Genomic DNA, 22,600 nt, shown 5'->3' with positions numbered 1-22,600 from the left:
GTATTTTCATTTGAAAGCCAGTACAACAGTGACACCTAGTGGCCCACTGCAGGCTACTACACTACATTTAAAGGATGGTTTTAATTCTGTCTCTAGGTCTGTGAGACCATCTTGGGACACACTAGGGAGCGCTTCTATGAAGCTACAATTCTTTCTTTATTACAAGCCAGAAAATAAATGATGTGAGAGAAAAAAATATATATATTTAAGAGAAAACTTTATCACACTGATAGCAAAAAAGCATTTTATGAGAGAAAAAATATTTTAGAGAAAAAATTTTTATACCAATAGCAAAACAAATCTCAAAATTCTTTTTTAAACTCTCAAATATATATTTGAGTGAAAAAAAATTCTCTCAAAAACACAATGTTTTACTTCTCGCTCAAAACCGAAGTCTTTGCTCTCGATTCAATTTTTTGCTCTTGTCTCAGGATTTTTCTCTCAGTGTGAGAATAGTGTCATGGGCGGGGCCACATTCCTATTGGCCAGTTGGGGCGTGTAATAAAGAAACAATTCTAGCTCCATACGCTGCAGGGGGACAGGTGTGAGGAGTAAGGAGACACTGAGCAACACCTTGAACGTGTTGTTTATGGAGAACAATCTCAAATCTCTGAAACTGTGACTTTCCTAAACCTTTTTTCTTGACCACAGCTTAATGTTGTATGGTATTTTATTTTTTTAATTTTAATCTGTTTATTAATCCCCAATGGGGAAATTACAATTTACACTCGGCGTCCACACTTGTTAGTAGTCCACTGTAGTCCACAGTCCTGAACTACACACACACGCACACACACACACACGCACACACGCTCAGGATCTATACATACACTAATGGAGAGATGTCAGAGTGAGTGGGCTGCCAGCTGAACCAGCGCCCTGAGCGGGTGGGGGGGTACGGTGCCTTGCTCAACAGCACCTGACAGTGCCCAGGAGGTGAAGTGGCATCTCTCCAGCCACCAATCCACACTCCCTTCTTTTTGGTCCATACGGGGACTTGAACCGGAACTTGAACCAGTGACCCTCTGGTTCCCAACCCAACTCCCCATGGACTGAGCTACTGCCAATACATAGTTGTGTAAAGCGCTCATATTGAGAAGAAAAAAATGACTTTTTCTGGGATTTGGGGATTTGGGATTTTCTGGGATGTCTCACTCTGGAGCTAAAACAGAGACCCAAACACACAGGGTAAAAAACAGGATCTGCAGCAATGTGCAGTCCAACAAAAATATGGTGTGTTTTGAAAATGAAACCATGGAAACCTATTGTGGTACAACCTCGAAATACAATTATGAACCTGAAAATGAGCAGCATATGGTCACTTTAATTATTTTCGTGTTGAGCTTTAATATGCTGCTTTCTGTCTTTTTTATCTTTACCAGTGGAAACTGATTGATTGAATGTATTCCCAGTCCCAAAATACACTATTTAAAGGGCCACTCCATGTGTTTTAATCTGTGTTAGCGTTCATATAAGGCCTGTCCAACTAAAGCTAAGTAATTTCTCAAAAAAAAAGGAAGGATCTCTCAGAATATTATTATAAATTATATAATTAATTAATTATTAATTATATAATTATACATTTTACATTATTATTCCTACCAAACATTTTTTTTTTTTTTTTACATTTTGCACCAAACAACCCATTACCCTACTCACCCACCCCAGTATAATCACCCTCACAATCATCTCTCTCCATCATCTTATCCTTTTAATAAAGTGTTTTTTTCAACAAGGTATTTCGAGGTATTTGGTCAAAAATATTGTGATATTAGATTTTCTCCATATCGCCCAGCCCTAGTTTCTATAATAGGGACTAAAGACAAGCAAAAGTACAAATACAGCCCACTAGTACAACTGTTGGTGAGCCAGACCTCACACTCTGGAAACTAGAGATGGTCCGATACCATTTTTTGCTTCCCGATACCGATTGTGATACCTGAACTTGCGTATCGGCCGATACCGAGTACTGATCCGATACAGTGTTTTATGTATAGGATTATGTTTTAACAGCTGTATACTACTATCCCTGTATGGATGGGATATGATTTCTATCTTTGTTGTCGGTCTGACTCAGGTTAAACTCTCAAACAATGAACGCCACAGAACTTTCTTAATTATCCAGTTTGACAGTCAGTTATAACAGAAAAAGAACATAAATAAACTACTTTAACGTAGATTTTCTTTAGGGCTTTATTACGTGGTATCGGATCGATGCATAAACTCCAGTACTTCTGGTCCCGATACCAGCGTTTTAGGCAGTATCGGAGGCAATACCGATATGGGAACATGGTAACAATTCTTTAAATCGGCTTGATAAACCAAAAATTGACCACAGATTTTAAGTTTCAGCAAAGACAAATCCTACAACTGTTTCGTGACACAACAGTAGTAGTTCCAAAATGATAACTCCCAGTTGTAATAATAACAAAAATAATACAACAACACAGTGAAAACATTGTTATTTTAACTTACCGGGTTAATCAAGTATAAATTCTTCTTCTTCTTCTTCTTCTTCTTCTTCTTCTTCTTCTTTCTTATGTCTCCTCCACCAAGTCTTTGGTGCGTATTAGTGCTAAATGCACACAGGTCACCTCCGATGCACCCCTGATAAAATGGGCGAAGGAAGTCCAAGCTGTAATATCTGTAATAAATAATAATTCAAAATGGCTGAATTCAAAGTGTTACTGAAGTAAAAGTACAGAAGTATTATCAGCCAAATGTACTTGAAGTATCAAAAAAAGACTACTCAATATGCAGAATTGCTCCTTTTTAAAGTATTCTGTTATTAAGCCAATAGAATATTATATGGTAGTGTTTTAATGTGGACGTTTGTCAAGGTGGAGCCAGTTTTAGATACTCTGTATACTGGGTAATACAGTATTCTATCATTTCAGTTAAGCATCAGATCAGATGTTGTGTTATGTAAAAAGTAACTTGTGTCAAATAAATGTACTCAATCAGAGGTACGCTATTTCTTGACATGTAGTTTGAAATCCTAAATACAACTTCAGGGAAATGTAATCCTGGCAGTTCCTACAATATGTAACAGTATCTAATAATAAAATGTGTGCAGATCATGAGTTAGTGTGGCGTACATGGCTTAGCTTGTTTTTGTTATTAGATATGGATTTTGCCTAGAAATGCAGTAAATAAACAACACAAGCAATTTATCATAATCTGGACTTCACTAATGTCCCTGATGAAGTTGTTTGTAACAGGCAGACTACACCATGATATAATCAGGGGATCCCAGAGCGATCTCAGCACCCGTATTCTCAGGAATTCCTGTTGCAAAGGGCCATGTTGTAGTTGATTTTTTTCCCCCACAAGAATACGATGTTTACATAAATAGAACAGTGTTGACGAAGCGATACAGGTCATAACACGTTAATTTGGGATTCTCCTCCTTGCACTTTGGTGATATTTCCGACAGTACCCTGAAGGCAGCACGTCTTGGCCGCTCCCCAGCCATCCCCTCTCCACTCAGACCGACCGGCAGCTGTGGCAGGGAGCCCCGGATTCTGAGCCAATACCACGGCCTGGCATGAGCAGACAGACCGCCATTGGAAGGTAAGAGACGGACTCCAGGCTCTAGTCCCATAATGGAGTAGGGTGGGGGTGACTGCAACACTCTGAATTCGTGTTCCACTACAAAATTAATGGCGTAATATTCAGTAAAATTCAATTCACTCCAAACTCCCGCTCTGTTCGGGGAGGCATGGTGACTACTTGGGCAAAAAAGAGAGAGTCAAGCGAATGAGGTGCTCCTCTATGGAATATTTCTGGAATATATCGGAAAATACATCATGAGTAGGCTAGGGTACATTTCCACATGTGGAGATGTTGCGTGAGAGGGTCCTAATGAGACGCCGCCCTGCCTTCCTGTGTGCCTGTGTGTCTGCCCCTCTGCTTCTCATTAAAACAACATGGCTCCAAAGTTTCGCCGTGTGTGAGCTCGTTTTAAAGGCACGTGAAGCTTTTTCTCCCCCCGCGTCAGCGCGCGCTCGGTGGTAGACCTTGACACGGTTCGCGAGTGGAGGGGGGGGGTCGTGTGACTTACAGTGTTTTTCTGCCACACCCCTGTCTCCGAGCCGTCCGTCGCAGTAAACGGAGCCTGGCCGAGCCACACCTTTCCGTTAGTGGGACATTTAAGCTCCAACAGTAAGAGGCGGGACCACAGGCTGCAGAAAGCCTCCATCCTTTGTTTTCATCTTGAGTAGGAAGAGCGAAGTTGGTTTTGTATTGAACGTTGGCTCTTCGACACGTCAAGTCACTTTTGTTGAACTAAGCTATCTCTCTTACACATTGCACAAAGCTTATTTTTTATGATTATGTGAAGATTTTTTGATATTTTTATGTGACATAATAGGTTAAATAATAGATTTATAGCTTTTGTTTACTTAAAAAATACTTTGTAGGATGGAGTTTTTGGAAAAATAAGTGATGTGTAAGACATGAACAGTTCAAGTCGCATAATAGATTTCTAGCATTTCTTTACATAAAATGTTATAACTTATTCCCTGTGACATAGTGTTCTTATTCTTATTCAGTCAGTCAGATTATAGGTTATTATGTTGATATTTTATAGTCATAGTCAAGAGACTATGGTTTATGTCCTTCCTCGTTAGTATAGTGTATCAGTATCTCCGCCTGTCATGCGGAAGACCGGGGTTCGATTCCCCGACGGTGGGTATATTTTGGGGTGGTGGTAGCTCAGTCCATAGGGAGTTGGGTTGGGAACCGGAGGGTTACTGGTTCAAGTCCCCGTACGGACCAAAGTATGGTGGTGGACTGGTAGCTGGAGAGGTGCCAGTTCACCTCCTGGGCACTGCCAAGGTGCTCTTGAGCAAGGCACCAAACCCCCAACCGCTTGGGGCGCCTTTCCATTGGCAGCCCCCTCACTCTGACATCTCTCCATTAGTGCATGTGTAGGTCCTGAGCCTGTGTGTAATGTGTGTAATAACAACAGAGTGAAAAATGTAGTTTGTAGTTAAAGTATAATAATAATAATAATAATATCATCATCATCATCATCATCACTGTTCAATCCCTGCACAGTTCACTTGTTCACTTTTGCACTTTTGTACCGTCATCATTGCACACGGTCTACCGTAGTATCTCACCTTACCACGGTCATTGCATTTCTATGAGTGATTTTCTTTTTTCCTTTTTTTTGTATTCTTAGGTAAAGTATGTGTGATGTACGTGTTTGTTGTGTTATGGTTGTCTTGCTACTGAATGCCTAAAATTTCCTTCGGGATGAATAAAGTATCTATTATATCTATCGAAAAGAATTGTTAAAAATCAAACAAAATATAAAAATAAGCTGTGTGCAATGTGGAAGAGAGTTAGCTGAGTTCAAGAAAAGTGATTTGACATGCATTGATCAAAAAGGCAAGCTGCAGATTTTTTGAATGTGTCGGACAGCCAACGTCCAATATAAAACCAACTTTACCACGGTATCTTCATGTTAATCGCACATACCGCCAGGTCCCTCTCCCTGTGAGGCTTTCAGGTACTGTCAGGAAGGAGCGACGTCGAGATTGAAGAGTGGCTGATGGTCGACCACTGTGGTACTTACAGACACATGCCGATCCCTTGGGGCACATGCCGGTCTCTACAGCAGCGCTTGCCAGTGGCTGATGGTATATGCCAGCTGAGGCGAGGTGGATTTATAACACCCAATGAGTTGGAGACACATTAAAGTGTCACAGTCTGTCAGACAGAAGTAATGGAGGGGTAGTTAGACAATCTATCCTTGCATCTGTCCAGAGGTACACTGTGCCTCTGTAATTCATACTGTTACCTTTAGCTTCCTACCTTAGAGGTGGAGAAGATCCACACAACGGTCTGAAACATGGGGCCGATGTGGAGGCGGTTCAACGTGAGCTCATGTCTGGCTGTTGAATTGACTCGGTAAACATTACAAATACTGTGTCTTTCACACCAGAAACCCCCCGAGACATTGACAGCCCAAAGCTGTCCTCAGAGACAGAGTTAGTGTATTATTAGTTCATGCATTATAAATGCACACATGGGATCACTATTTCTATTTCTTCTAGCCCCTTGTTCATTTTGTATTTGACTTCATCTCATGTACACAGAGCAGCATAGTTTAGGAACACTATAGGCGCTAATTTAAGAGCAAGGCCTCCTTTAAAATAGAAAGGCAGCAGAGACAGCTGCAGCCTAACTGCACACACACACACACACAGCTCGACTCGTTACATCACTACTGATAAGTGTGCCATTTGCTCCAGTAAGATAAACCAAAGTATTTAAGTAGATTATAGTGAGTGGTTGGTAGTTGCTTCATCAGTTTGAGTTCAGATCATATTTACATTGCAAAAAACAGAACTGTGATATCAGAATGCATTGTAAAAAAAGGCTGGTTGTGTTAGTGTAGAGGTCTTTTAAAGGTCCCATGGCATAAAAATGTCACTTCATCAAGGTTTTTAAAACATTAATATGAGTTCCCCCAGCCTGCCTATGGTCCCCAGTGGCTACAAATGGTGATAGGTGTAAACCGAGCCCTGGGTATCTTGCTCTGCCTTTGAGAAAATGAAAGCTCAGATGGGCCGATCTGGAATCTTGCCCCTTATGAGGTCATAAGGTTACCTCCCCTTTCTCTGCTTTGCCCACCCAAAGAATTTGGCCCCCCCATGAGAGAGAGACATCATGGCTTTCAAACGAGCAAAGTGGCAGTTGGTCAAGGCCACACCCCCAGCCTCCACCTTGCCCACAGACACAGTATTAGGGCACCACTCAGGTCTATATAAAAGAGACTTCAGATACAGTATTAGGGGACCACTAAGGTCTATATAAAAGAGACTTCAGATACAGTATTAGGGGACCACTAAGGTCTATATAAAGAGACTTCAGATACAGTATTAGGGACCACTCAGGTCTATATAAAAGAGACTTCAGATACAGTATTAGGGGACCACTAAGGTCTATATAAAAGAGACTTCAGATACAGTATTAGGGACCACTAAGGTCTATATATAAGAGACTTCAGATACAGTATTAGGGGACCACTAAGGTCTATATAAAGAGACTTCAGATACAGTATTAGGGGACCACTAAGGTCTATGTAAAAGAGACTTAAGAGACAGTATTAGGGGACCACTAAGGTCTATATAAAAGAGACTTCAGATACAGTATTAGGGGACCACTAAGGTCTGTATAAAAGAGACTTAAGAGACAGTATTAGGGGACCACTAAGGCTGATTAAAAGAGACTTAAGAGACAGTATTAGGGTCTCCGCGTTATGATCTGGGACTCATTGTGTCTCACAGCTAGAGATGAAACATTCAAAGCTCTCCTGAATCGACTTTGTTCACGTGATGTTTACAGAGCAAACAATTTAATGCTGTGATATGTGTCAATAATAATATTGAAGTGATAATAATAATGTGTGTGTCCCTGCAGATGATGTGGAGCGTTGTGCTGCTGCTGGCTGCTGCCCTCCCTGTGGGTGAGTCTCTGAAAGCTCTCTGTCTGTCTGCTCCGCTGGACACATGGCACCAGATGGGGTCTAGATTTAATGTAGGTACACGGGGAGGTCAAAGGTCACCCTCAGCCAGCTGGACAAGAAGCTGCCCGAGTGGTGGTTACACTATCAGAATGAAACCAAACAGGTTCATTTGCATTCTATACACAGTCCATAATCTTTTCCTCTATGATTTCATGGACTTTCCCCTTCTTTATTGATATCATCTGTATTGATAAATCTGCTAGAACTGTGAAATTATGTTTTGGATTTTGAAAACAACATTGAATACACACGCTATTGAGCAACAGTTGAAGATGGGGTTTAATGCGTTGACCGCGTATTGGCGGAGCGGGCTGTATGTGCCGTGGAATGTGTGCTGTAACCGGCTACACCAACTCACACGGCGCAGGACTGTGTGAGTCACAGGCGAGACGGAAAGCTTTTTGCTTTGGGAGCGCTGTTGTTTCTTTGGAGCTGTGATATGTCAATCTACTGTCAGCTGTTTTCAGAGGACGCAGGGGACAGGAAACAAGAACTACAAACAGAAAATCTCAAACCGCTCACTGAAAGTCATTAAGTCATTTCCTGTATATTATTTTGGTGTCATGTGTATTCTGTCTTAAAAAATGGATTCCTCTTTCTCAAGTACGTCCTCACCTAGCATGATGGAGTATCTACGGCAACGTGAATCCATCAATGTTTTAATCATTTTATAGCATACCACCTGCCGTTTTATCAGATAAAACACCTACGTACTCCACCCTTCACACAGACTAGGGATGGAACGGTATGAAAATGTAACCTCACAGTTATAGTGACCAAAATTATCGCGTTTTTTGGTTTTGTCGCGGTATTTTAAAAGTGTGTTCAATATAGAGATGGGCGATGTGGACAAAATCCAATGTCACGATGTTTGGACCAAACGCCTCAATAGCGATACTGTAGGTTTGAATATTGGTGCTTTCACTAAATATTTACACAATGAGATACATGAGTAATACTCATCAGTCTACACAAGCTGAAATAGGCAAAACCTCATTGAAAATGCAACTTTTAACATCAGAGGAGCAAGGAACATCTTATCTGTCAGGAACAAATCCAGTCGTGCAGATTAAAATGATCCAGATCCAAACAATCAAGTTGAGACATAAAGAAACACCATTAAGTAGATACTTGTTTTCTTCATCATCAACTTCAGGAGACTCTGATGAAGCAAAACACTGCTCCAACAGCCACTAGTTGACCATAATCTCCAGAAAAAACTACTTCCTGTCCCTGTGTGGCCCTCGTCTAGAAGAAGTCTCCCAGCTAATCCTGCCTTGGACTGACCAAAGCTGGAGAAAGAGTTATCTAGTTGATGTGATCTTACCGAGCTACTGAGCATGTGCAGCTCCCAACAAAGATAGAATAAAAGTGAGATGTCTCACTCTGTAGCTAAAACAAAGACCTAAACACACAAGGTAAAAACAAGATCTGCAGCAATGTGCAGTACAACAAAATTATGGTGTTTTTTGAAAATAAAACCATGGAAATCTATTCTGGTACAACCTCAAAATACAATTATGAACCTGAAAATGAGCAGAATATGGGCGCTTTGATGTTGCTCGCGGTTCAGTGCACACAGTTGCGTGCACAATACACTGTACGAGCTACTAAAGTAGCTAACAGACCTATAGCGTGTTAACAAGTGTGGGATTAGGAGAGAGTGCTTGAGTGAACTAGTGTAGGTTCAGATGTTGAATGGCAGCTGTTGTGCAGAATAGGACAAAATAAACTGCGTTGAGCTGCCGAAGCGAAGCGCTACCAGCAGCAACTGGCAACGCGACGCGCTCACCCCTGCGCGCCAGCCAAGCCGGTGTAGCCAGTTTGATTGGTGGAAGTGGAAGCGGCTCCGTATGGAGGAAATCCAGGATGTCAAACTGACTCAGCAGCAAAAACAGGTTCAAAAGACAAAGGGAGACGCTTAAGCACACAGATCACAGTGGAAAGTGAAAACCCAGTGACGTTAAAGGGAAACCTTTACAGACGAGTAGCGCTCCTTTTCCCTCCATGCCGGAGCATTCGCTACACTGCGCGGCTGTTCGCACACAAACACATACCTTGAAGCCTGACGGGATGGGTCTTGGTATGATATAGAGCAGTGGTCCCCAACCCCCGGACCAATTGGTACCGGGCCGTACAAGAAATAATTAAATATTTCTGTTTCATGTATTGTCTGAGTCTGATTGATCTTTTATTTTGAAAAACCTTTTATTTACTCTCTCGGTTACGTCTTTCGCGCCAATATTGAACCCACAATCGGCAAAATGAGTAAGAAACAGATGTCTTTGGAAAATTTCTTTGCGAAGGGGAAAAGGCCCAGTGAAGAGACCGGAGAAGAGCCCACTTCCAAGAAAAAGAAAGCTTTTAATAGACAATACCAGGAGTCCTATTTGAAATATGGATTTATCCCGGTTGGTGATTCCCACAAACCGAGCCCGCTCTGTATAGTATGCGCCGACCGGCTCGCTAATGAGGCAATGAAGCCTTCAAAACTGCTTCGCCACTTGGAGACCAAGCACCCAGGATTAAAAGACAAGCCCCTGGAGTATTTTGAAAGAAAAAAACAGGAACACGACGGACAGAAGAAATCACTGAGGGCCACCACATCAGTAAATGCTAATGCACTGAGAGCATCGTACTTGGTGGCTAACCGTATTGCTAAGGCTAAAAAGCCATTCACTATTGGTGAAGAACTGATCCTGCCCTCCACTGAAGACATTTGCCGGGAACTACTAGGAGAGGCTGCTGTTAAAAAGATCGCTCAGGTGCCTCTGTCGGCTAGCACCGTGACTCGGCGCATTGAAGACATAGCCGAAGACATTGAGACACAATTGTTGGAGAGGATAATACATCACCGTGGTACGCACTCCAGGTGACGAATCTACAGATGTTGACAACAAGGCAATACTACTGTGTATGTGCGATATCTTTATCAGGGGATGTGCATGAGGATATGTTGTGTGCACTGTCGTTGCCAACCAACACACGGCCGCAGAACTGTTCAAGTCGCTGGATGGTTACATATCAGGAAAACTGAAATGGTCCTCCTGTGTCGGCATATGCACAGACGGAGCTGCTGCGATGACCGGACGGCTGTCTGGTTTAACTGCTCGGTTAAAGAAGTCGCCCCTGAATGTGAATCTACACATTGTATCATTCACAGGGAAATGCTGGCAAGCCGAAAAATGCCACCAGAATTGAACAGGTATTGAATGATATTGTTAAAGTTATTAACCCACGTCAAAGCACACGCCCTTAACTTGCGCCTGTTTGAGCAACTTTGCGAGGAGATGGACACAGAGCCACCGACGCCTCCTCTTATACACAGAATAAGATGGTTGTCCCGAGGGAAATCGCTGACCAGAGTGTTTGAGTTACGTGAGCCGCTGCAAAGATTTCTCTCAGAGAAGAAGTCCCGCTGGCAGCACATTCAGTGACGAGGAAGGGTCGCAAAACTGGCTACCTGTGCGACATATTCAACCTGCTCAATGAACTCAATCTGTCACTTCAGGGGAAAATGACAACTGTCTTCAAGTTGGCAGATAAAGTAGCTGCATTTAAAGCCAAACTGGATTTGTGGGGACGGCGCGTGAGCAGAGGCGTATTGGACATGTTTCAAACATTAGCGGAGATTTTGGGTGAGACGGAGCCTGATCCGTCATTCTCCCAGCTGGTGCACGATCACCTGTCTTTGCTTTTAAAGCAGTTTGAGCGCTACTTCCCAACCACAAAAGACCCACGAACTGGCAAGGAATGGATCCGCGACCCATTTGTCAACCAACCAGGTGAATCTACCATGTCTGTGCAAGAAGAAGATCAGCTGCTGGAGATCGCAAATGACGGCGGCCTTAAAAGTCTGTTTGAGACAGCCACTCTGCCGGTGTTCTGGATTAAAGTCAAGGCAGAATACCCTGAGATCGCCACGACAGCACTGAAAACCCTTTTGCCATTTCCGACATCCTATCTGTGTGAAGCGGGGTTTTCTGCAGTGACGGCAACCAAAACCAAACAACGGAGTAGACTGGACATAAGCAACACACTTCGGGTGTCGTTGTCTCCCATCACTCCCAGATGGGACCGTCTCGTTGCAGAGAAACAAGCTCAGGGCTCCCATTGATTTGTCGTTATCGTGAGTTAAAACTTTCATGAAAATAAAATGTTCCTTATATTCGTTTTTGTGGCGTATCTGTATTTTATTTTGAAAGGATGTTTAAACGTTACCATAGCGACCAAAGTCAGAGAGCGTTAGGGCTGTGGTCGAGAGGAGCAGAGTTTAGCGGGAGTAGAGTCTTAGCGGCGCACCAACATGGTCCGCAGTAAAATTGTCAAGCGTTGACCGGTCCGCGGTGATAAAAAGGTTGGGGACCACTGATATAGAGAATTCAGCTGCCCAAATATTTGAAAAAATTATGTTTGTATTCCTTTTCTCTCCGCTGTGCTTCAGAGTCCTATAATGTCGTAGACCTCAATGAGCGTTTGGCCCATGGTCGCCAGCTGAAGATCTACCTGCCCAAGGGTGTGGAGACGCTGGACTTTATCCCCGCGTTTGAGCCTGGAAAGACCTTCCGCTACTTGGAGAAGGGTAGAGTAAGGTCAGAGACTGTAGGGACGGCCGTGTTCTGCCCGCTGCTTCCACTGTTCCTTCTGTCCATGTGACTGTTGTTGTGTCCTCCGCAGTACGTCCAAAGGCAGAGTGTCTGGGACCGGCACCGACCGACGCTGGTACATCGACAAGGTAACCAAAGTCTGAATTAATTAAACTGATGACTCTAAAGTCAACACTTTCTGTTAATATGATTAATTAATTGTTGTCTCTTTATCTTTAATTGCTGTTGTATAGTTTCTCTTTTTACTTTTCCTCTCATTCTAGTTGTATTTAACTCTTATTATTGTTATTCAATTTTTGACTTCCCCATTTACCTGTACTCATTTCTGTCTTTGTGCTGCGGCCACAACTCAATTTACTCTCTATAACTTCTTCTAGAGGCTTATCTTAGTTAATAATTCTAATCTTATCTTATCGTAATGCAGTAGTGGTGCTTAGGAGCTTGGTCAGGGAAATAGCTGCACGTGTCCAGACCCATTCAGCGGTGGAAAGAAACACCTGCTCCTAGTGTGCCAATGGTTGGAATGAAGTGTTTTAATGTGGTCTGTATGTTTGTCTCAGGTGACCTATGAGGACCAGGGGACATACATCCAGAAAGACTATTGGAACAAAGAGATTTCCACTGTCAGAGTGGCCGTCACAAGTGAGTTAGCCAAGGCTTGTATTAGCCAGGACTGCTAAGAACTTTGAGAACATAGCTTTAAGGGAGTGTAGAGCAGTTTTTCTCATATAAACTCCGGACTCCGGAGTTTCCCTTTCACACATGTAGCACCCAACAGGAGATATCTGGGTCAGACACCTTGTCACTCACTGAAAATCCTCCACTTGGTTCAGGACAGCGGACATTCATTAAATTTGTCCATAGATGTTGACATCGCCCCTTATCGACAGAAGCGTGAACATTTTCTAAACATCAGCCGCTGTGACCAAAAGTCCCCCTTACAGGACAATGGTAGAGACTAATTTGTAGCAAAACAACAGCAAAGAAGAGTCAAAAAGTCCATGATTGAGTCTCAATGACTCAGTGATGTCAGCCATTGGGTATTATAACATAGACTCTATTTCAGAGACTTGAATGTCACTATAATAAACAACAAAGCACATAACACCCACGTCCTCAGACACATGGAACAGATGTGATGCAAGAAACAACGTTCGCACAAAATGTCAAACTATTATCACTGCCAAAATGAATAATACCACAATCACCTGTACTTTTTAGATATATTACTTCAATGGTATGAGCACCCAAAAGGACATTTCATTCATTTCTTGTATTTGGATGGAAAAGCAGGAAAAGCAAACCAAACCTCTCTGCATGCTTAGATAGGTGAGGGAATATATTTATGCTTATAGGTGTTAATAATAACCAGAGGCGGACTTACCATTAGGCAAAGGTCGGCAATTGCCTTGGGCCCCAAGCTACCAAGGGCCCCGTAAAACGCCTCATAAACTTATGGTTAGGATTTGTTGTCTTACTTTTCACCAATTAATTATATCTCTAAACATTGATACGCTAAAGTGCTATCCGATTGTTAAATTCATGATGAGAAAACCCCCCCAGTCCCCGCTACATTGGACTATTCCATCATCCTACTGCGCACCTGCGTGTGTTTGTAACCAAACGGCTCAGCAGGCTGGAAGCTGGAGGCTACAGACGGTTGGAAAATGAAGGGAAGCTACCGAAGTGGTTCTGAAAAAAAGAAGAAGCGGGAAGAAAGCAGAAAGTTTTTAGCAAAACTTCCAAAGGTAACAACCTTTTTCACGACGGCTACTGACAACACGAACATTAACGTTACTAAAGAGCAGCAAGAAGCCAGTTTTTGCTCTAGCAATGCTAACACTGATGAGGAGGAGCTACCCACTTACAGTGTCAGCCCAGGTTGCTCTAGTGAAGACTGGAGAAAAGTTACAAGCGTGTCTTTCTCAGATAAATAAGGACGGAAAAGGGGGAGAACAAGGGATGTGGAGGGCCCCATGCCTGTGTTTGCCTTAGGCCTCAAAATGACTAAATCCGCCCCTGATAGTAACCAGAAGGTCAGCTAGCTATATTGATATAGCCATAGACAGTTAAAGAAATGGAACAGCAGATCCCGTTTCTCTGGACAAATAGAGTCTTTAAACGCTTCAGATGTAGAGTTATTAACTGTCAAAGTGATGTCAAAATGAATGGGAGTCAATGGAATGCTAATGAAGGTGAGTGCTAACCCCCTAGGATATAGCACAAAGAAGCTTGAACTAGCGTAGCAGGGTTTCCTGCTTGTGCTTGCATTTTGAACCGTTACCTTCTGTGCTGCTGACATGAAACACACAGTTCTTTCTTCAGATTTGTTTTGTAAAGGAACTTCATTAATGATCATAAATTAAATTAGCCATTTAGCTTAGAGCAGAAGTTTGACGATGATAGTTAACTTGCAAGCTAATAAAGCAGACTACCATGAAACCTGAATTTTACCGAGTTTATAAAAGTAGGTTACTCTATAAATGACTAAAGCTTTACACCATGTGCAGCACAGTAGATTTCCATTTCCTCAAAGTGAATTTTTCTCTGTGATAATAATCTCTCCGGAAAAAAAAGAATCCATGTGCTTGTCGAAGCTTATTAACCCTCAGGACAGACGCCAGAGGGACAAATCTAACTGTCGGGCTCTGTCTTCCAGCCAGACACAACTATGTGAAGTGTATAGCGGGAGAGAGTCTGGACATCTCGCTGGAGGGCATCGACCTGGCCGACGCTGTGCTCTCCTTCTCTGGGGAGGCTGCCAACGTCACGCTGGTGAGGGGGGGGGGATGGGTGGACGGATGGGTGGACGGATGGGTGGATGGGTGTATAAAAACTAGCAGGGAAGGGGATGGATGGATTGTTAAAGGTGCAGAGGTATGTAAAATGCAGTTGTTCATAAGTAATTTTGCTGATTTATTATTGGGATTGTACGTGGTGCGTTAACTGACCTTAAGGAATAATAATTTCCCGACATAAATACCTTTTTGGAAGCTTTTCAGGTGGATGTAGTGGTTGGTTGCCTCATGGATGAGGGTGTCACAATTTCACTATCTTGAATTTTGAAAAAAAAAAAAGGAATCGTTGAAGTGCTGCAAGTCAAACTCCTCTAACTTAGGGACCGTTCAGTATTCATGGGATGGACCACCGGAGGACATCAGGGGACGGTCATGTCTTTTTATTGTTTGTTGAGGAGAGTGTCATGCAATTTTTGTTAGTCTATGGGAAGGGTCATTTTGTTTGGTGCATATTTTTCCCTGTAGCTCTCAGTCTCGCACCCCCCATCGTGCGATTTCCCAAACTAAATAAATCTCGCCCGCACATATAAACACAAAACTCTTGTAACTAAGACATCTGCTAAAAAAATAATTGTATTCATTAGCATGGTTCCGTATTCTTTAGTTCAAAAACATCCAAATACCAATGTACGAAAACATAGCGGCCCAGACGCAAGCTTTTATTTTGAAAAGTCGTAGCTCGCGGACGGCACACAGCCGGGAGGTCTCCAGGCTGGAGCCACACCCGACTCCAATATCCTTTTTTCCATGCTTATTGTGTTTCCACAATGTTAGTGAAGGGCAAATGAAGCTTTGGTGAAGCACTGAACCACTCAGAGGAATTGGTTTGGAAATGGGTTCATTACTAGAAGCTTCAGTAACCGCGACCTCGCCTGGTGAAGGGCCGAGGCCGCATCTAAATCATCCCGACAAGATAGTGGACAGGAGGCTTTAGACTAGTGACACACACGTGTACCAACAATGGCATATCATTCTTTTAAAAATAAACATTGATGAATTTGTGTATTGGTATTGGGGAAACTGAGGATGTGCTGGGAAAATATGGCACAAGTCGGGTGTGCTTGTGCAACTTGTCTACTACTATATATGATATATATTTATTAATGTAAATTTGACAATGTAATGTAATACATGTCAGATATTATACTGCATAAAAGTCTAGTGTAAAAATGGCATAGCCACTTGTGATTTAAAAAAATAAATGTAAAAATCGAGAATCGAATGGAACCGTGACCATAGAATAGAAAATGTAATCACATCGAGGATTTGGAGATTTGCCTGGGGTTCCAGAGTGAACTGACAGGACTTTGTCTCCCTCAGGTGCGCGATGGTGCTCCGGTGTCCCAGGACCTTCCGGATTATTGGGACCGGGTTAAGACCCACTCCATGAACATCGAGATCAGGAATGTTAACACCAGCGATGTGGGCCGTTACACCCTAAGAGACCGCAGGAACCGGGTGGTGTCTATTACCAGGATGGACCTGACAGGTGGGTCCCCCTTAGTGTTGGCTATTGTTTGTGGTTTTTTTTCCTATACTGGTGCTTTCTAATAAGAGAGAAGAAGTTCCTCTCTCTCAATACTTCGGGCTTCTGAACTGGTTGCAGTTTCACCCTGGGTCCACTAGAGGGCACTCACGGATCAGTGCAGAATGAATGTTGGTCCATGGATCTATACCCCTCAAAATCCACTTTTCTCAGGCTCAGGATATCATTTTTTGCCTAGTAATTTCAATGTTACATTCAAAAGGGGAGGCTAAGACAATACACCCTGCTGGGTGTTAGAGTTTTTTAAAGTGGCTTTTTTGTTCTAAAACCCTTTTAAAATGTCAGCGACGTCATACACATCACACGGCATCGACCACACAGCTGACAGGTTAGGCTCTCCCTGTCAATACACGCGCTAGAAAGAGGTCTGCTAATGTTTTGAATAACACGCCAAAATATTCACTGTAACATTCTGGCTCCGCTTCAGATGCCGTCAAGCGGGATCTCCGGTCGTAATCAGTCCTTCACTGACCAATCAGCATTTATTAGCAGAATGCTAGCGCGTCAGGGCAACAACGACCCAACCTGTAAGAAATCGAAAGGACAGAAGTACTCGTTCATTCAACTTTTGATCTGTAATCCATGTTGAAAAAATTCAAAAACTACAATCAAATCTGAGATTTCTCAACGGAAATCAGGTGAAAGAGACACATTTGGCTGTCTAGCTCCATAGACTATCAATCAGTTCAGTTGCATTTTCTTTCTCTGCTCTCCTCCGTCTCTCTGTCCCTCTACACACACACACACACACACACACAACCCCTGCCCTCCGTACACACAGCGTCTGTCTCCATGAAAACAGTGTTGCCAACTTAGCAACTTTGTCGCTAGATTTAGCGACTTTTCAGACCCTCTTTGCGACTTTTTTCAAAAAAGCAACTAGCGACAAATCTGGCGACTTTCTGTAAAATTACAAATTATCCAGCGACTACACGAGGTATTTCTCTCCTGTGGCGCCAAAACGTACAGTATGTCCACAAAACTGCATGTGTTTTGTGAGGAGCAGAGGAGCAACCCCTCCTCTCCCTTGTATTGAATTTGTGATTTGGGTTTGTTGTCAATGGGCTTAAACCTGGAAAATGATTGAAATTGCTTTTACTAAAGACACACACACAGAGTCAGGCTAAGCATCTCCGCCCCCCTCTCCCCCCCCATGTAGACCACCATGAGCACACCGGGGGAAACCCTCTAATGGCCCTGCTCTTACTGCTGGGCATCCCCGCTGGGATCTGCTGCTGCTGTCGGAAGAAGATTTTCACGAAGAAATCGGGCACCTCTGGAACACTTCAGGTACCAACAGCAGGCTCAGACAGCGACACACACACAACATGAAAGAAAGGTTCCATATTTTGACTTTTGGTCAAAGTGTAAAGGCACAAGCCCGGGCTACTCTACTTCATGGTATACACCCGGTGTGCTGAGCTTGGCTCTTGGTTGTGGGAAGAGATGAGGTCAGAAGATTCTCTCCATCTGTTTCTAAAAACAGTTCATACGCATCTCAATTATTTACGTCAATCCGAAATTCCAAACAATTCCCCATTGGCTCTTCAGGAGGAAGCGTCCAGTGTAGGACAAAAGAACTTGCCCTTGCAGATGTTGTACCATTTTGTTTCTATAGACTACACGTTTCTAAGAACTGCCGTTTAAGTCAGCTGACGTATTCATGTCATTAGCACGCAGAGTGATAATTAAATGAGTGTAGAAGAATATACAGTTCCAGCCTGTGAAATGTGAAATATATTATATTAATATCTCTCTGTGTGTCTCCAGGCCACACTAAACACAGTCCAGCCTCCCCCCAGCGGTCCTGTTGGACCGTGTCCTCCCTACAGCGGCCCTGGGACCCCAGGAGTGGTGAGAGTATACCGATGTGATGTCTGTGTATCTGTAGATAGGCTAACGTCTCCAACATGTCTTCATTTAATAATTTATACTGTTTATAATTATAATAATAATAATAATTATTATTATTATTATTATTATTATTATTATTATTAACTGACTGCATGTCCCATTGTGCTTCTACCAATGTCTCACTGTGTTTCTGTGTTGGCAGGTGTACTACCATGGCACTGAGCCCAGCATGGTACATCACACACACACATACATACACACACACAATTCTTATTTTTTACTTTTTATTTATTCCATCACAGACAGCATGTGTCATGCCAACTTGAGACACGTTTTTTTCTTGTGCCCATGTGTGTTCTTATTCAGGGTCCTGCAGTGCACCCCCCACCTCAGCCTACTGGCCCAGGAGAGTGGAGCGGGCCCCCTCCCTCCCCAGTTAGTATCACTAACAGCAGCCTAACATGCGTTGACAACATGGAACGTGTTAACTAATCTAACTCCTGATTTTCTTGGTCTGCAGGGTTTTAACCCGGCCTACCCACCCCAGTACCCGGCCTACCCTCCTGCTGGTGGAGCTATGATCCCCCCTAACCAGCCTCCACAATGGAGCGGTCCACCACCAGGCCAGTACCCCACCGGACCTGTAGCGCCGATGGTACGATGCGTTTCTTTAACTCAATGCTAGAGAAAAAGAGTCATGACATTTAGTCAAAGGATTCAGGTTGGGAAGTTAAACACGGGGCTAGGAAGTAAAACATGGGACAGTGTCAGCTAGAAACCCCCTGGCCTCATGCTCACCTTGTCCCACCTCTCTACAATCACATTTGTAAACTGTGCAATCACTGAATGCAAGACCTGTGTGTGTGTGTGTGTGTGTGGGTGTGTGTGTGTGTGTGTGTGTGTGTGTGTGTGTGTGTGTGTGTGTGTGTGTGTGTGTGTGTGTGTGTGTGTGGTGTGTGTGTGTGTGTGTGTGGGTGTGTGTGTGTGTGTGTGTGTGTGTGTGTGTGTGTGTGTGTGTGTGTAGGGTTATGCTCCAGTCATGCATAGCTCTCCTCCAGCAGCAGCCGTTGAACCTGTTCACCAGTACGTCAAGATGGAGAGTACAGTTCCCTCCCCTGCTGAACCCCTGCTGACTGCCACGCCACAGGTACACACACACACACACTCAATTGTACTCTTCCTGCTACAGATTTCCCACCGTGGTAAGAAAGCACAGGGGAGACACTTTGTTTCTCTCACGACTCTAGAATCTGTATTCACTCTAAAGATAGTCACCTTCACTCTGTCACTCACTCTACCACACAGACACACACACACACACACACACAGACCTTCCAGCCCGGCTACTCTGTAAAGTATAAACCTCAGCCTCTTTCCATCTTTGTTGGGAGTCGCACATGCTTAGTACCTAGGTAAGGACTACTAGCCAGTCAGAAGCAGAGTATGAGGGCCCTGACAGTACCTAGGTAAGGACTACTAGCCAGTCAGAAGCAGAGTATGAGGGCCCTGACAGTACCTAGGTAAGGACTACGAGCCAGTCAGAAGCAGAGTATGAGGGCCCTGACAGTACCTAGGTAAGGACTACTAGCAGTCAGAAGCAGAGTATGAGGGCGTGCCCTGACAGTACCTAGGTAAGGACTACTAGCCAGTCAGAAGCAGAGTATGAGGGTGTGCCCTGACAGTACCTAGGTAAGGACTACTAGCCAGTCAGAAGCAGAGTATGAGGGCCCTGACAGTACCTAGGTAAGGACTACTAGCCAGTCAGAAGCAGAGTATGAGGGCGTGCCCTGACAGTACCTAGGTAAGGACTACTAGCCAGTCAGTAGCAGTGGCTGAGTATGAGGGCGTGCCACGCTAGCAGCTAGGCGAGCATTATAACGCGTCTTACAAAGTGATGTCACGTTTGTCTCTGAACTAAAGACTGGGCTACAGTGTGAACAGTGTTTTCTGTTGGAAATGGTAAGTCCCTTTGGGGGGGAACTTTGTAAACCTATAACATGCACAAAAAAGATATGTAACTCAATAAAGGAAAGAGGAAAAGCCCAAAAGCATAATACACACAGTGGCTAGAATAAGTATACACCCCAATGCTAAAGTTGATTAAAAAGAAGAATAAAAAAACATCTTTTGGATATTGATCTTAATGCTTTAATTCAAAAAATCTTGGAAAATCCAACCTTTTAAGGACACCAATTTTCTTTGTGAATGAATAATGTATTGTAAATAAATAAATCATCACATACCCTTCACCATACATAGAGATTGGCATGGTTTTATTTCGGTTATCTTAATAGCTAAGCTTAATGTGTGTGTGTGTGTGTGTGTGTGGTGTGTGTGTGTGTGTGTGTGTGTGTGTGTGTGTGTGTGTTGTGTGTGTGTGTGTGTGTGTGTGTGGTGTGTGGTGTGTGTGTGTGTGTGTGTGTGTGTGTGTGTGTTGTTGGTGTGTGTGGTGTGTGGCGGGGCTGTTTTAATTCCAAAGGCCAAAGGATCTTATCAGGATGCATAGTATCCATGAAATAAAAATAAAATGTGCCTGCTTCTATAGGAATTAGGGGGGTGTATACTTATGCCCCCTGTATTTTAACATAGGGGGGAGTATACTTATGCCCCCTGTATTTTAACATAGGGGGGTGTATACTTATGCCCCCTGTATTTTAACATAGGGGGGTGTATACTTATGCCCCCAGTATTTTAACATGGGGGTGTATACTTATGCCCTGTATTTTAACATAGGGGGGTGTATACTTATGCCCCCTGTATTTTAACATGGGGGGTGTATACTTATGACCCCTGTATTTTAACATAGGGGGTGTATACTTATGCCCCCTGTATTTTAACATAGGGGGTGTATACTTATGCCCCCTGTATTTTAACATAGGGGGGTGTATACTTATGCCCCCTGTATTTTAACATAGGGGGGTGCATACTTATGCCCCCTGTATTTTAAGGAAGAACATTTATTTATTTACATTATTCATTCACAAAGAATATTGGTGTCCTTAAAGGTTGGATTTTACTATTTTTTTGTATTAAGGCATTAAGATCAGTTTCCAAAAGATGTTTTTTATTCCTCTTTTTAATCAACTTTAGCATGGGTGTATTCAAGCCACTGTATGACATATAAACACCACATTGTGTTGGGACTCCCTCTTTGTCACATTCCCTGAGCCAGTCTGTCACAGATCAAACTAAAATAAAAAGCCATCAAATGTATTCCTATGAATTTGGAAATAAATTGAACATGCTTCCCCCCCCCCCAGGCTGGAGCAGCAGCATCCTGTCCGGAAGCTCCGAGGTCTGACATCCTCAGCTCCTCCGATGGTGCCTACCAGTTCAACATCACCGGAGGCAAAAACTCCAGCAGCTTCCTGTAGGGATGCCGCCGGGTGGAGCAGCGTCCTCCCTGTCCTGCTGCAGCATCTGGACAGTAGATTCTATTCTTTAATGTCGTAACGTGGTTCTAGGCTAAATGAGCAAAAATGTATGGTATAAAATCTACTGGCTCCAACAGCTGAGGTTTGGCAAGAGGAGTCAACTATTTGGGGGGGGGGGGATCCAATTCCCTGAGGTGAGGAGACAATGAAAGGAGAGGTTTTAGCATGTGGAGTAAAGTCATAAGTACATTGTGAACACAGGGCTGGGTTGTGTGTTCCTGCCCTGCTGGGTTTTCTGTGATTAGCCAGGGATCCCAACCAGTCCGCAGGGGAAAGAACCTGACAGTAACAGCTAAGACACACACAAACTGAAAAAGGCTTCACTGACAAATGAGTTTCCTTGAGGTGTACTTGTGTACAATGAATTAGCCTGTGCACTATCCACAGCCAGGGACCTGAGCAGGGGCCTGTAGCTAGCCACTGACTGGGTGTCTGTGTGTCCCTGTCCAGTTACTGTCCAGCTACACACACCACAGGGCCTGGCCAATGTGCGCCGGACTACACTGACATACTGTTGGTCAGTTTCAAGGAGGAACTATGTTTGGTTACACTTTACTTGACGGTATCTACATAAGAGTGAACTTCTCTTGGGTCCTTGTAAATTATAGAGTGTGGTCTAGACCTACTCTATCTGTTAATTATAGAGTGGTCTAGACCTTCTCTATATCTAAATTATAGAGTGGTCTAGACTTACTCTATCTCTAAATTATAGAGTGTGGTCTAGACCTACTCTCTGTAAATTATAGAGTGGTCTAGACCTACTCTATCTGTTAATCATAGAGTGGTCTAGACCTACTCTATCTGTTAATCATAGAGTGGTC

The 22,600-nt window shown here is 43.3% G+C and overlaps 1 protein-coding gene across 1 annotated transcript; it reads left to right on the top strand.

Moving 5' to 3' along the window:
- Positions 1-3,329: 3,329 nt before the first annotated feature.
- On the top strand, positions 3,330-22,471 carry wu:fc21g02 (ESX-1 secretion-associated protein EspK). The gene is made up of 14 exons (XM_032525849.1): positions 3,330-3,573; positions 7,435-7,480; positions 11,985-12,132; positions 12,218-12,275; positions 12,708-12,789; positions 14,807-14,922; positions 16,266-16,434; positions 17,651-17,781; positions 18,262-18,345; positions 18,548-18,577; positions 18,712-18,780; positions 18,866-19,000; positions 19,370-19,492; positions 21,606-22,471. The coding sequence occupies exons 2-14, from the start codon at positions 7,435-7,437 to the stop codon at positions 21,717-21,719; spliced, it is 1,305 nt and encodes a 434-aa protein (XP_032381740.1). The 5' UTR covers positions 3,330-3,573; the 3' UTR covers positions 21,720-22,471.
- The last annotated feature ends 129 nt before the right edge of the window (positions 22,472-22,600 follow it).

The sequence above is a fragment of the Etheostoma spectabile genome, chromosome 2, assembly GCF_008692095.1.
Source record: "Etheostoma spectabile isolate EspeVRDwgs_2016 chromosome 2, UIUC_Espe_1.0, whole genome shotgun sequence".
Classification (NCBI taxonomy): domain Eukaryota; kingdom Metazoa; phylum Chordata; class Actinopteri; order Perciformes; family Percidae; genus Etheostoma; species Etheostoma spectabile.
Note: the sequence above shows the minus strand (reverse complement) of the source record. Positions and strands in the feature narration are given on the sequence as shown.

Bases quoted from the DNA above. Each gene is read 5' to 3' on its own strand.
- wu:fc21g02 (XM_032525849.1), top strand. From the start codon at position 7,435: ATGATGTGGAGCGTTGTGCTGCTGCTGGCTGCTGCCCTCCCTGTGG. The intron at 14,923-16,265 runs GTGAGGGGGGGG...TGTCTCCCTCAG, and splicing joins AGGCTGCCAACGTCACGCTG to GTGCGCGATGGTGCTCCGGT. The intron at 17,782-18,261 runs GTACCAACAGCA...GTGTGTCTCCAG, and splicing joins GCACCTCTGGAACACTTCAG to GCCACACTAAACACAGTCCA.